General features: G+C 39.5%; 2 protein-coding genes across 5 annotated transcripts; both read right to left on the bottom strand.

Moving 5' to 3' along the window:
- Window positions 1–90: 90 nt before the first annotated feature.
- On the bottom strand, window positions 91–4,101 carry LOC113340990 (primary amine oxidase-like). Its single transcript, XM_026586032.1, has 5 exons — window positions 2,385–4,101; window positions 2,190–2,303; window positions 1,548–1,997; window positions 728–825; window positions 91–632 (listed from the first exon to the last, which is right to left on the bottom strand). Exons 1-5 carry the CDS (start codon window positions 3,729–3,731, stop codon window positions 419–421), a joined length of 2,223 nt encoding a protein of 740 aa, XP_026441817.1. The 5' UTR covers window positions 3,732–4,101; the 3' UTR covers window positions 91–418.
- Window positions 4,102–4,662: 561 nt separating this feature from the next.
- LOC113340882 (peptidyl-prolyl cis-trans isomerase CYP95-like) lies at window positions 4,663–12,193 on the bottom strand. Of its 4 annotated transcripts, none has more exons than XM_026585931.1 (14): window positions 12,111–12,193; window positions 11,468–11,569; window positions 11,264–11,318; window positions 9,982–10,070; window positions 9,692–9,716; window positions 9,182–9,220; window positions 8,622–8,739; window positions 8,254–8,384; window positions 7,452–7,827; window positions 6,818–6,936; window positions 6,452–6,653; window positions 5,554–6,357; window positions 5,388–5,462; window positions 4,663–5,290 (listed from the first exon to the last, which is right to left on the bottom strand). In XM_026585931.1, the coding sequence occupies exons 2-14, from the start codon at window positions 11,546–11,548 to the stop codon at window positions 4,948–4,950; spliced, it is 2,457 nt and encodes an 818-aa protein (XP_026441716.1). In that variant the 5' UTR covers window positions 11,549–11,569; window positions 12,111–12,193; the 3' UTR covers window positions 4,663–4,947. The 4 variants fall into 4 exon arrangements, with proteins under 4 accessions (XP_026441716.1, XP_026441717.1, XP_026441718.1 ...); XM_026585932.1 differs by lacking the exon at window positions 12,111–12,193 and adding an exon at window positions 11,805–11,851; XM_026585933.1 differs by lacking the exon at window positions 12,111–12,193 and adding an exon at window positions 11,785–11,840.
- Window positions 12,194–13,019: the final 826 nt, after the last annotated feature.

Here is a 13,019-nt window from a genome sequence, read left to right as displayed (position 1 = left end):
ATGATTCAGAATGACATTAGTGAAGCAGACAAAGCTGGCTAATCTTATTTCTGGGTTGTGCTAGTAGTTGTGATGCTCAAACTTCAGACATTTTTTTGGTGCCTCTTTTTCTTTTAGAAGGCTACAATTCATTGGAAATTCGGAATTACAGCTTTAGATTCAACGCAAGGGGGAGCAACAAAAATTCTACTGACAAGATTTGAAGCTGCAAAATGTGTGTTTTATGGGAGATTGCCAGGAAGTTATCAAAGCTCTTTATGGTTTTATATATAATAGATGTTAAATGGTGTACAGTCCCTATTTTGTTGCATTGTAAATATGCTCTTACCAAATCTCCTAAGTATACAAAAACTTCAAAAAAATGTGAAAGATAATATTAATCTTGTAGTTAGGTGAAGGAGTGTGCGCATTGCCGTGGTTAAGTTGATGTAGAAGCAACAGAACAAGTGGGAATATCATTAGGAACAGTGGGTGCAACATGAAGGATGGGATTGCTGTTAAAGAAATTTGCAGGTTTCAAGGCAAAACTCGACGAAACCGTAGGCATTATTGGAAAATCTTCTTGGCAAGGTACATGATGAAAGCCTAGTGTATACCATACTACTATATCCTTGTTCTCGATCGGGCGATCCCTGAAAAAATCACAGGAAACCACAGAAATAATTGTGTATCGATTCAAAAGAAGGGAATTGAGGAATCAACTACCAATTGCAGTTATAAAGGGTACCTCTCTGACCAAACGGCGAGTGTATCTTCCCCTTTTCCCTGGTACACTAGAAGTCCACCTGCCCATTGCTCGCTCCGGTTGTATGGCGTAACCCAAATCTAAAAACATCAAAAGAATTGGCCATTAGTTTCAGCATTTTGGCCAAGTCTGGTGCTAAACCTGAAAGCTGTTGAATTGGGTAAAATGTGTGCATCCCCGATTCATCAGGAGGCTTTTCTTTGCAGGTTTTTGTTGATACATTTTTCCATGATTTGTACTCAAAGTGTGGAAAAATTGAGGAATCTAGTGACTGAGCGGCCAAAGGTTCATCCTTAGCCGCCAAATAGCTTTTCTAGTGGGCCACCAAATAAGTTGGTAGTATCCACCTAAGCAATGTAATTACCTAATTCATGAAGAAACACAGACGTCTTATCTAAGCAAGGATATTGACATTTTCTATGGCACTAATCAATGTCATCAAAAATAGATTGTTAGGTATAAACTTTAGTGGATATATGAATGGTCCTGAAACAATGAACCCTAAAAGTGGCAAATAAAAGGAACACATTAAGAATGCAACACGAACTTCTTATGGCAACAATTTGAAATCCGCAACATTTCATTACAGAATGCTGGCAAATGCAATGCACTATTGCATTACGCATTGAAATCCGTAGACTTTGCCAAAAAAGTGTACGGAATATGATCATTCATACGCAAGTATGCACCGGATTATGAATGCATCATTCATGCATGAGCTAAACAAATAGCTCACGTTTGTTTGCACTGAACAGACATATGGATCATACCCCGTCCAGTTCAGAAAGAAAATGCGCATTACCTGATTGTTCGTGAAGGCGCCACGCTGCTGAGGAGGATCATTCTGATTAAGTAAACTTGCTGCATTACCAGCAGGTACAATCTTGTACCCGGACGGGTTCCCAATTTTGGACTTTCTGGAAGGATTAATGACATGAAACTCCGACGGATCATAAAGTTTGAGTTTGATCTGTGCCTCTTTTTCAGATTTCGCAATATGTTTCTTAGTTTTCAAATAACTTTTTCTTGGTGATTCACCTGCTGGAGGTTCTTCCTTTACCAAATGTACTTTGACAAACGAATTATCTGGAGCGTCAATATCCATGTCCAGATGAAACGTTATGAAATGGTCGTGCACGACACCGATCAAATGCTCAGATACAAACGGACCACTCATATTATCTTCTTCCGGTATTTGATCAGCGGTTTCATAATGAGTTCCCTTCACCATCAACATTCCACTTAGGCCTACCTGTTGTTTAGAGATAGTTCCAGGAATTTAACATAAAAGGGGTCAAGAAATTTTCATCAAGTGCAAAGTGTATAAATAGTATTACCTCCGTTTCAGGAAAAGTGACACTTGGACTTCTTCATTTTTATTGGCCAAATTAAGAAAATGAAAGTATCAATTTTCCTGAAACAGAGGGAGTATGATGTATTTTACCTGCACTCGAACAAGTCCATCTGCTTGAAATTCCCAGTCGATAATATAATCGTAATTACCTACTGTTGATGCGGTTCGAACTACTAAACTTACTTTCGGCCTCGATTCTCGTATCTGTTGCGCACAAAATCAAAGATAACGTCAGAAATCTATGAACAGATACATTGTTTTGCCAAGATTTTCATATATATGTACCTCTGGTCTCCCACTTCCAGAATCTGCAGTTTGTGAGTGTCTCCATCCAATTTCACCAGCATAACGTTCAAAAACACAAATCATATTCGACTGCACAAACGGCTTCCCGTCAGATGCAGAGAAAACACCATCCATGTAATGTGCATTATGCGGACAGTCGTTTAATGGCACCAACGACATAGCAGTCAGTCCCATACCGTATTCACCAGCATCCATATACGTCTTAAAATACCAGCCTTCACTAGGATCCATATATGGCACAAAGAGCTCAGATGCAAACCCTCTGTACATAACACTCCTTAGCTTACCAGTATCAGGATCACGAACATTAGCTTGCGAAATTATAACCCCGGCTCGCGGATCAGGATTCAAATGGAACTCCCAATTCGCCCAGCGCACTAAATGGCCGTCAATGCTAAAGCTAGGTCCAAGAGGTTGTTTCATGGAAATGGGGTTGATTGGTATCACGTTTGAAGTTAGCTTATTCTGAGCTGAATGTTGATATTCTGTGTTTCTAGCTTGTGCAATCGGAATATCTTTTCCGGTATGAGAAATTTTGACAACTTCTTTCTTCTCCAGATCAACCGTCACAGTTAAGCCTTCAATGGGTCTCATGAAAAAGTTGGAGGTACCTTGTTTCGAATAACATTGCACCTTGGTGACTCTTTTGCCTTCTTCATTAGGACCGTACCAACCCGTCGCCAACGCATAACAAACTAAATCAGACAATTTAACACCTCTAGAAACAACAATACGTCTGAATTCTTCGTTTGCTTGTGCTACATTTGTCGCAATGGTGGTTTCTTCGCAGGAAATCATCGGGTACCCGGACGCAGGGTCGATACTGTGACTAGTGACCTTGTCATCGTCCAAGTCTACTACAAGAACATGAGAATGTGAATTCAAGAACGCAATTACTTGAGCTTGTCTATGGGGGAGGATGTCACCTTTCTTCCACTTCAAAACAGTAGATTTTTCGGGTTCGTGAAGTGATAAAGTGTGTATAGAAGGAAAATTTGGAGTAAGAAAGGGTGGGTAAATTGTAAGAATGGATTGAACTTTGTTGATTTCTTGTAAAGTGAGTGGATCTAATGGATGTTTTGGGGTATCCGCAAAGTGATCATCAATGGGTTTAAGCTTAGTAGTGTTTTTTTCAGCTGTGGAAGAAGAAGAAACATTAAATTTGGATTGAGTTCTGTTCTTGGAAGTTGTACACCATGAAGAGTACTGAGAACAGTCGAGATGAAAATCTGCTCCGTATGATGGAAACCAAGAACGTAACAAGATGATAAGAAAAAGTGAAGAAAAGAGGAGAATGAAACAACGAAGATATGGAGTTGGTTCCATTGATGATGTAAGTAAGATTATTCTTACGGAAGCTGAATCTACACAGAGTACTGAAACAATCAAGCAGCAGCGATTGCAAACATCTCCTAAAGTCGTCTATACATAGTACACACAAACAAAGTATATTCTAATGGGACTGACTGTGATGGCCATCAGAGGACCACTTGGTAGACTGTGACTGTCTAAATGTAGCTAGCTAGGGCCATAAATGGGAGTATTGAATTTTGATCAAGTGGCTAACTGGACCGACCATGGTTGTCTTTTACATGGTTGTATTCCCAAGGGAAGCAAATGAATCTGCACTCTTAGCTAAGGGCAGACGTTTTTCTAACTTCTGGGAATAGGACAATCCAACATGGCTGAACGGTAAACCTCAGGCAGAGTATTTCTATTAAAAGGAAAAAGAAAAGAAAAGAAAAATAACTGTATTTGAAAGAATGGATTTTGATGGTTACAAATAACAATACGTCAATCAGCACAACCACACATTTTCACAGACACGGCAGTTCAGCACAGCCATTAATCAGTAAGAGACCTAACAGTCTACATTCTGCACTTACACGAGGAAAAGATGGTATTTTGATTCTCGAGTCGTGTTCCAATTTTCTACGGTACATACCGACATGCCTAGTCTAGCAATAATCGACTATTTTGGTACCGCATTGGTTCTTGTATCACACCCAACAAGAGAATCCAAACAGAAGGCAACAATTTATACCAATCTGTTTTGAATTCGATGCAACTCAAGGCTCGAATCTTGAGAACTTAATGAACCTAGACTAGTAGCAGATTATGGGGATAGGGAAACCATAGTCACAGTTTAAGGTACGAAAAAGTTTAGTTTTCTCCGATGAAAACACGGATGAAAAGGAGGCATTTCAAAATGCCCGAGAACAGCCAGGCCATTACAGCTAAGGGGGTATCTCCAGCATCATAATAACTACAACTGTATTATTATATAAAATCTCCATGTCATAACCAATTATCTAGAGGAATTACAATATATAATCTATAAGAAGAAGAAAATTGAAAATCTCGGAAACAACAAGTCAAAACTACCCTGAAGCATCACACGGTCAGAAACAAGACATACTCACGTAGCAAAGTTTCTATTTCCTCTTAAATGAAAAATGGTTTACAAAAACAGCTTGGAGTAGGAAAGGCAAACTACTAATAACCATCATAAAGATTACCTAAACTAGTGTCTTTGTTTCCTCTAACGCTGACTGGAGTCAGGTGAACCATCCCCGTAAGAAACTAAACCTTTACCAGCAGGAGGGCTAGCAGAAGGTGACCTAGATTTTACGTCTTTGCCTCCACGCTTTGGGGGTGGTGTATCTCCCGATGACCTTGAAACAGATTTGCTCCTGCTCGAACTCCTTGATAGAGACCTTCGCTTCTCAGATCTCAAGCCCTCACCGCTGCGAGAATTAGGTTTCTCAACAGGTGAAAGGCTATGTGTTGGGCTACGGCTGTAGTCTGCTTTTCCACGGCCCTTGTTGCGAGGAGGACTTCGTGATAGGCTCCGGCTCTTTGACCAGCTTCGCCTGCCTCTGTATCTGCACAGATAAAAGGTTCATCCACACTTCTGTTCAGAATATTGATACTATAAATCATGCTACCAAGTAGCTTGTGATAAAAAATAATGATGAATACCTTGGAGGAGTTCTGCCTCTTAATGGGCTCCGGTGACGCCTAGGAGGAGAACGATAGCTTCTGTAGGTTGGATATCTGATCAGAGGAGAAATAGTTAGCTAACACGCTAAAAACTTTAGAATTGAATAAAATCAGCAAATAATATAAGGGTGAGCTTCCTTCTAACCTGTCACGATCTCCTCTACCGCCATAGCGGTGTGACCTAATGGGAGAGCGGTCTGGAGACGGGGTCCGATATCGCCGTGCATACCAATACTTCTGGCTAAAACCGCGTCCCCTTCTGAGGCGTTTTGGAGACCCATCAGGTGAAGCACTTCTTGACACACTCCTTCCACGATTATGAATAGGAGATCTTCCCCGGTAGCCAGGACTTACAGGAGACTTTGAATGTCTCCTTCGGTTACTCCTGCCAGCTGGCCTAACTGGACTCCGGCTAATGCTTCTCCGAGGGGGAACCCTGCTTAGGCTCTTCCTAGGTGCTCTTCTGATTGGGCTCTTACTTCTGCTTAAGCTCCTTCTAGGTGCTCGTCTCACAGGGCTCCTACTTCTACTTAAGCTCCTTCTCGAGGTCCTCATAGGGCTTCTAGAACTGCTCCTTTGCGAGGACTTTGCAGGGGGCCTTATCAAACTCCTGCTAGTGCTTCTTCGTGGGAGCGATCTTACTGGACTGCGACTTATGCTTCTTCGGGGAAGAGAAGGACTCCTGGTGACGTCTCTTATGACTCTATTCCTCACTGGACTTGGGCTCACACTTCGAACAGGACTCCTGCTGCTAACACTTCGTCTATCTGGGCTCTGACTGACGCTCCTGCTCTGCCGAGGGACCCCTGCAGGGCTCCTATCAACACTTCTCTGTGAACTCCTGCTCAAACTTCTTCTTTGAGGGCTCACACTAGGGCTCTTGCTCAGACGCCTTGGACTAATACTCATACTCTTACTTGGGATCCTTTTAGGACTCATGCTTCCACTCCTGCTCATCAACTTTTAGTAAACAAACCGAATCTGGAAGAATCGGTGAGGATAAATAATAACTTGAGTTGTGAAGAAGGAGAAGATGGAGAAACCTAGATTTGCTTGGATGAGAATCAACTAAATCAGGTTGTCTATCAGCATTTCTGGCAGACTTGGTATCTGTCCCATTACTCCTCAGCTTTCCATTCTCTTGTGGTGATTCACCTCCTCGCTGAAGTGCATTTGTCATCTCACCGTTCTTCTGCACGTGGTTAACTTCCACCTTTTCCTTCGACGAAGGAGATTGATTCTTTGCTGCAGACAGTTAAAAAAAAACATATAAAACATGATACTCAAAGATACAGAATAAACATGATACTCAGAGATACATCACACGGATAAAAGTGTGCCATGAAAAAAATGATTACCCAAGGTACTCGGTAGGAAATAACCAAACATGGAGTGACTTAACAACACACCTGATAACTTTGAGTTCCTAGACTTTCGTGTGGAACACCCTCGAGCTTCAACTTTTTCATCGTCAGAGATACCTTCACTTGTAGAGTCGCTCTCAGAAACACTGGAACTCTCAGATGTCCTTCATAAAATCAAAAATTATGGCAACTTCAGTATAATTTCAGCAAAATAAGACACTCGGAACAAACAGAGATCCCTCAAACTGATGGCAAAATTTTCCATCAACAGCTAGCAACTCTTCATTTACACTCAACTCTTCTAGCTGTTCAAATCAACTGACGAGAAGAGACCCGACAAGAGTTAGACTGAAGCAACTCCTTTAAACATGACGGTGGTTTGCACTTTGTATGTGAAAACAATCTTCCCACCCACACCATCAAGACTTACAAACCTCCCAGCATCAGCAGGTTACTCTTAAAGTAAGACTCTAAACTAAAGGTAAAGTTGATATACTAAACATTATCGGGTTATTACTGGTTAGCACAGTATGTATAGATGACTTTCCACACACATTATCATGACATACCAAGTCAGCTGGTCTGTGTAACAATATGACTGTGTTTATCCCAACTGTAGAAACTACAGGCTGTGGCTAAAAGTTTAAAGGTAAGTCTAAATAGGCTATAGTTTATATACCTTCTTGATTTGCGCCTCGATTTCTTATCACGCCACCTGCGCCTTTTCTCTCGCCGTTTATCCCTTTTCTTACCACGCCTATGTTTGCCTTTTTTAGAAACCCTCTTCCTCTTCCTATGCCTGTCTTCGCTTGACGAACTAATGTCAGATGATGAAGAAGAATCAGAGGCGGAATCGGAATCCGAGTCGCTATCGAATTCAGATGATTCAGTTTCAGGATCCGATGAACTATCTGATTCAGAAGAATAATATCTTCGTCTCTTCTTCCTTCTTCTATCTCTTGAAGTCTTCTTATGCTTTCCCCTCCGCTTCACTTCAAGATCATCAGCATCGATAGAGACCTCATTTGCTTTCAGTTTATTGGCTTTCTTTTTATCTGAGGTCAAAAACGTGTGCATTACTAGACGTGGATAATCAATTCAATTACAAAAATAATAACTTGGTAGACCCTACTTCAGTCACATTAAATCGCATAGCATAAAACAATTGGAAAGGTATGGGTTATGGCCTTATGGGTACTTGCCACTAGGGCATCTAGTCAAATAACAGTTTTGGCATGATAAAAATTGCTGACAGTTTGACAACAAAAATTGCAGAAATAGCCTGTCAAAAATCAAAGAGAAGTGACAGAATGGAGGAACGCTAGAGCCAAGAGCATTAAGTGAACTTACACAGGCAAGCTGTAGACACACAAATCTAGGCCTATTATGCAGCAAATTGTTCTAAATAAATTGATGCGAGGAAATAATATGTTTGCATAATTCTATGAATCCTTAATTACAGCTTTTCCTAAATCTTTTACCTTCAAGATGTTCCCCACAGTTGACAATTTTCACCGTACACTCAGGTTTTCCCTTCTCACTACCACCTATATGCTCAATCTTCTTTAGAGTCTCACGGCCTTGCACAAGCTTACCAAACACAACGTGCTTCCTGTTAACAACAAGCAAATGTACATAAGTAAAAAGAATAGCTCATCTCCTGCTCTGCGAAGGCATCAAACGATCTGCATCCATGTTCCCAGATCATGAAAGAGATACTTATTTGAATAATTTGCCAGTGTAAAAGCGAGAGTGACCTTCGGCTAAATAATAGCATTCGTAGACATTAAACTTCGGGTAAATAATAGCATTCGTAAACATTAAAAACAGAAAAGATGAAAAAACCCACCCATCAAGATGGTGTGCAGCCTTGAAAGTGATTAAGAACTGAGAACCATTTTTATGAGGACCATCATTAGCCATAGAAAGAAACCCAGATCCATCATGAGTTAGCTTGAAGGATTCATCTGTACAATGTCAAAATTAAATGCCGTTATCTCGCTGAACAAGGTTAAAGAGCTTAATTTTCATATATATGCCCTAGTAGGTGAAACTCATTTTTTGCACATATGTCATAATTTAACGCCTTTCAAAGTGAGCAGGGAAAAGTCACATGTGCTACCACACGGGTAGAACACCATGGACAAGTTGCACGCATTGGATAGACTCTAGGTACAAAGCTGAGGCCTGAGGGATGAGGAATGAGGGATAACCCATAACCTGATCTGCTTAGGCCTTGGTATATTTTATAAGGACCCAGGACAAACTTGTTCAACATATCAACAGAAAAAGTTACTTCCTGAAAGCATGTGACATTGTGCAAATACAATTTTCAAGGACATAACGGTGCTTGTTTAACAGGAAGCAACCAATAAACTACATGAACAAGAGTAACAAGATTCTCCATACCTTCAAATTTCTCTCCATATATGCTCTCACCACCACTTCCTGCAGATGCAGATTAGAGAGACGGGGAAAAATTCAATGGGTAATTTATTTTCTCATAAAAGATTTCAACAGCAAGATATAAAAGCTTCATATTAAAATGACTAGCTAGCAGTAAGAAGCAGAAAAAAATACAATCAGTTACCAAATAAGCATGTTAGCTTCCAAAGAAGGAAGGTGAAGACATTTCTCTAAGGAAGATGGTTCAATACTCAAAAAAAACATGTAAGAACTTTAGTAATGGCATGGTGCGCCTCATTATTTACATAAGGACAATGGTAATATCTTCATGAGGCTTGTTGTAGCAAGGTTCCCAATAAAAAGTACAATAACCAAAATGACATGACGTAGATATATACAGCAGCATAGAAAATCGATCTTCATCAAAAGTTCAAAGTTGGGGATAGAACTTGGCAAAAGCAATGTAAAAGACACAACAAATATAATTTCACAGGTTTTTGATGAAACACATACCATCTCGCTTCGAAAAATCTCCAGCCTGCAAAATGAAACCTGGGGTTAGTAAATGACAAACACAAAGAAATAAATTTCTACCACTACAACCAGTAAGGACAACCTCAAAAGTATGAGGACAGACAACCAGTAAGTACATGAAAGCAGCATGACCATCAGCCTTGTATGCTGTGGAGAATGGCCATCACTTTATCTCGTGCTAACCAGAATACACGAACACGGAAAGCTGTGGAGAGCAACCAATTCTAAGAAGAAACACATTTACAGGGATACGAGAAATTACAACGTACCTGAGCCATTAATCCTTTGATAATTCGGTGAAAAAAAGATCCTTTGTAATGTAGAGGCTTTCCAGTTGTAGGCCCAGTTCCCTTTTCACCTACAAAACATCAAGTTACCCAAAGGATCAGAGATATTTAGATTCTTCAAGTAACATTTAGATTCATGAATAACAGCAAGAATATCTGAACAAGATTCATGAATAACAGCAGGAATAATTGAACAAAGTTCTTAAACCAGAAAAAGAATAACTAAAATTCCTTTGAATTGACAGTAACCCTAAGATGGAGGCTTCAATGCCCCCAACATAACTAGAACCAATAAGATGCTAGCAGACATAACGCCAGGAGTTTTCTTAAAAGGATACAAGAGATCTATCTGTCCATTTCCTAGGCACAAACTTGTATTCTTTTTCGAAAGCATGCGGATGAAACAGGCTAGAAAGGAAAACTATTCGATGACAGCTGATTATAAAGGATATACGTTTTCCAGCACGGAAAAAGACAAGGTGGAACTCAGTCGGGATTCCATAATCTCCATTGATGTCCCCAAGTACATCATGCAGTCGTACATAGCAAGACCATGAACCACGCAAAGGTAGATACGACATCTCCAGGTGCCCAGCAATATGGGTAACATTATGCAGCTACTATTAAACAAGGACCCAACGCATAAATAAATGTGATTGCTAACAAGTTTTAGGCAATAAGCTCATTAGTTTAACCAATTGATAAAAGGGTACCTACTGTTTCAATCTCAGAGCTGTCACCGAAACCCTAACTTCAATCTCCCATCTGTTACAACCACCAAAAAGGAAAACTAACTACATGTCACGTCATGGTTTGCACAACTACATGGAAATAAATAGAATTCATCCAAGAGTTACTGAGGTGCACCAATGCTTATCAATATAATTCTAATTCACAACAACCAACACCAGAACACACACATAGATGACGTAATCACCATTCCATCAGGGTTTTAAAGTATTAATTCCTTTAGGAAACCTTAGATAGAGGAGTTGGAAAGTTCCGATTAGTTTTCTTAAACTAGTTATACACAAATGACAGGAAACACATGGAGTCGTGGATGGTAGAGTTATATCTGAAATTCGTGGTCAGATTACTAAGACTCGTGTTACCATCTGGCTTAGAACCTAAACTGATTTGTAACTACCTAACATGACTTATGTAAGTAAGCAGACCAGACCAGCATACAGAACAAAGAATCAAAGTTGCGCAGATTAATATCGGCCATGATTAAAAATTTAACAAGTCTGAGAAGAATTATTACCTGTACAAAGTGCTCGAAAATTCTCTGCAGTCTTGGGAACAACGTCTTGGAAAAGCTGTAAAAAAAAATTAAGTAAAAACAATTAACACAAAAACTAGTTAACCATGTGTGTTCGAACTAGATACCAATCAACTTAGCCAGAATTACATCAGTTAAAACATAACACCACTTGTTCTTACTAAAACTAACAAAAACAAAGCATACCTCAAATACCATCCTCTCAGCAGGATCTCCATCAACAGATACATCTAAAAAAACATATGGATTCTTCCTTTTGGACACCATTATCTTAATTCACAGGTGAACCTGACATCCCAGTAGTACGTTAGAATGAACCCAAAAGAAAAAAAAAAAAAAAAAAAAAAAAAAAGACCCTAGCAATATGTTAATGAATCAGGAACTTGTTATAAAGAAACTCATTGAATATGCTCTAAACTAAACCACCATTCTTAAATTCATCAAGGACATTAACATTCCTTCATAAACAACTACGCGATCCAAATTCATTGAAAAGTGTTTACCAGATTTACAGATCTCATACCGTACCAAACACTTCCAAAATTTCACACCGCGCCCACACAAAATCAGCTGACAGGAAACATTACATTACATACAAATAATAACAGGAAGAGACTGAAACACTACGAACACTACACCAGAATTTGATCTACGAGAAAATAATGATGAACGTAGCTGAATCAAAACCATAAACCCTAGATAATTCTTTTCAAAACCCTAAAATTACACTCAGAACAACAAATCACTGAGTAAAAACCGAACAATTTCGCCCAAAAATCTACACGATCAAGAAAATATTGAAGAAATTTTGTGGAATAACCCTAATTACCTGCGATATGCTGTGAAGAATGAGCTCCACAGAAATGTGAAGACGAGTTTAGAAGAGAGGAAAAACCTAAAGTCCTTTAAAACCTTAGCGTCTCTCGACTTGGATTCCAAATTACTGAAATATCCTTTTCTTAAGTCGTATTGTCATCGGTGAACTAATTTTTACAATGTGACGGATACGCCCCTACTATTCTGACGGAATCTCCGGAATACGAGTGTACGTGTTGTAACACCACCGTGTGCGATCAACGAGTTGGAGGACCACGAGACAGTGTTAGAGGTGTTGGGGATACATGATGGTGCCTGCATTTGTACATTGGGGTGCACATTCCTCCTTCCCGTTAGAAGGCATTGGAAAGATATACGAAACAAAATTTTGATCAGCTTTGCTTTTTGTGAAAACGAAGAATTTTTTTTTTGTTTTTGGTAAATAAGGTTACATTGAACACTCATAGAGAGTAGGTTTACAAAACTAGTAGAGCCATCTAATATAAAGAGAGTCGTTCCTACTAATATTAGGTTTATCTACTATTAGTTTTTGTTTAATACAAGTTGGAGGATTGTGATTCCAATCCAATTCTGAATTTCAAAGTTTTTGCAAATTTTGTTAAGGAATCTGCAACTGCATTTTCGGTCCTAAAAACGCAAAAAAAATTGGCAAGAGCTTGCCACTTTATATGCTTCCTCTAAAATGTTTTTGCAGCGCCAAGAAACCTATGAGGGATCTCCATTGAGATGCTTAAAAAGACTGTCACAATCACCTTCATTACCAGATTGTTTGATGTTTTTTTCCTTTGCCCAGTATGTTGCTTGTAGTACATACAGCTTCCGCTACTCGTGGATATGTGCTTGATGATGGTCATGTTATTCCTTCTTCAAATTTACCTGCATCATCCCTTAAAATTAAAGC

The sequence above is a fragment of the Papaver somniferum genome, unplaced genomic scaffold (assembly GCF_003573695.1).
Source record: "Papaver somniferum cultivar HN1 unplaced genomic scaffold, ASM357369v1 unplaced-scaffold_24, whole genome shotgun sequence".
Taxonomy (NCBI): Eukaryota; Viridiplantae; Streptophyta; class Magnoliopsida; order Ranunculales; family Papaveraceae; genus Papaver; species Papaver somniferum.
The sequence above is the reverse complement of the archived record's forward strand: the minus strand, read 5'-3'. Positions and strand labels throughout refer to the sequence as shown.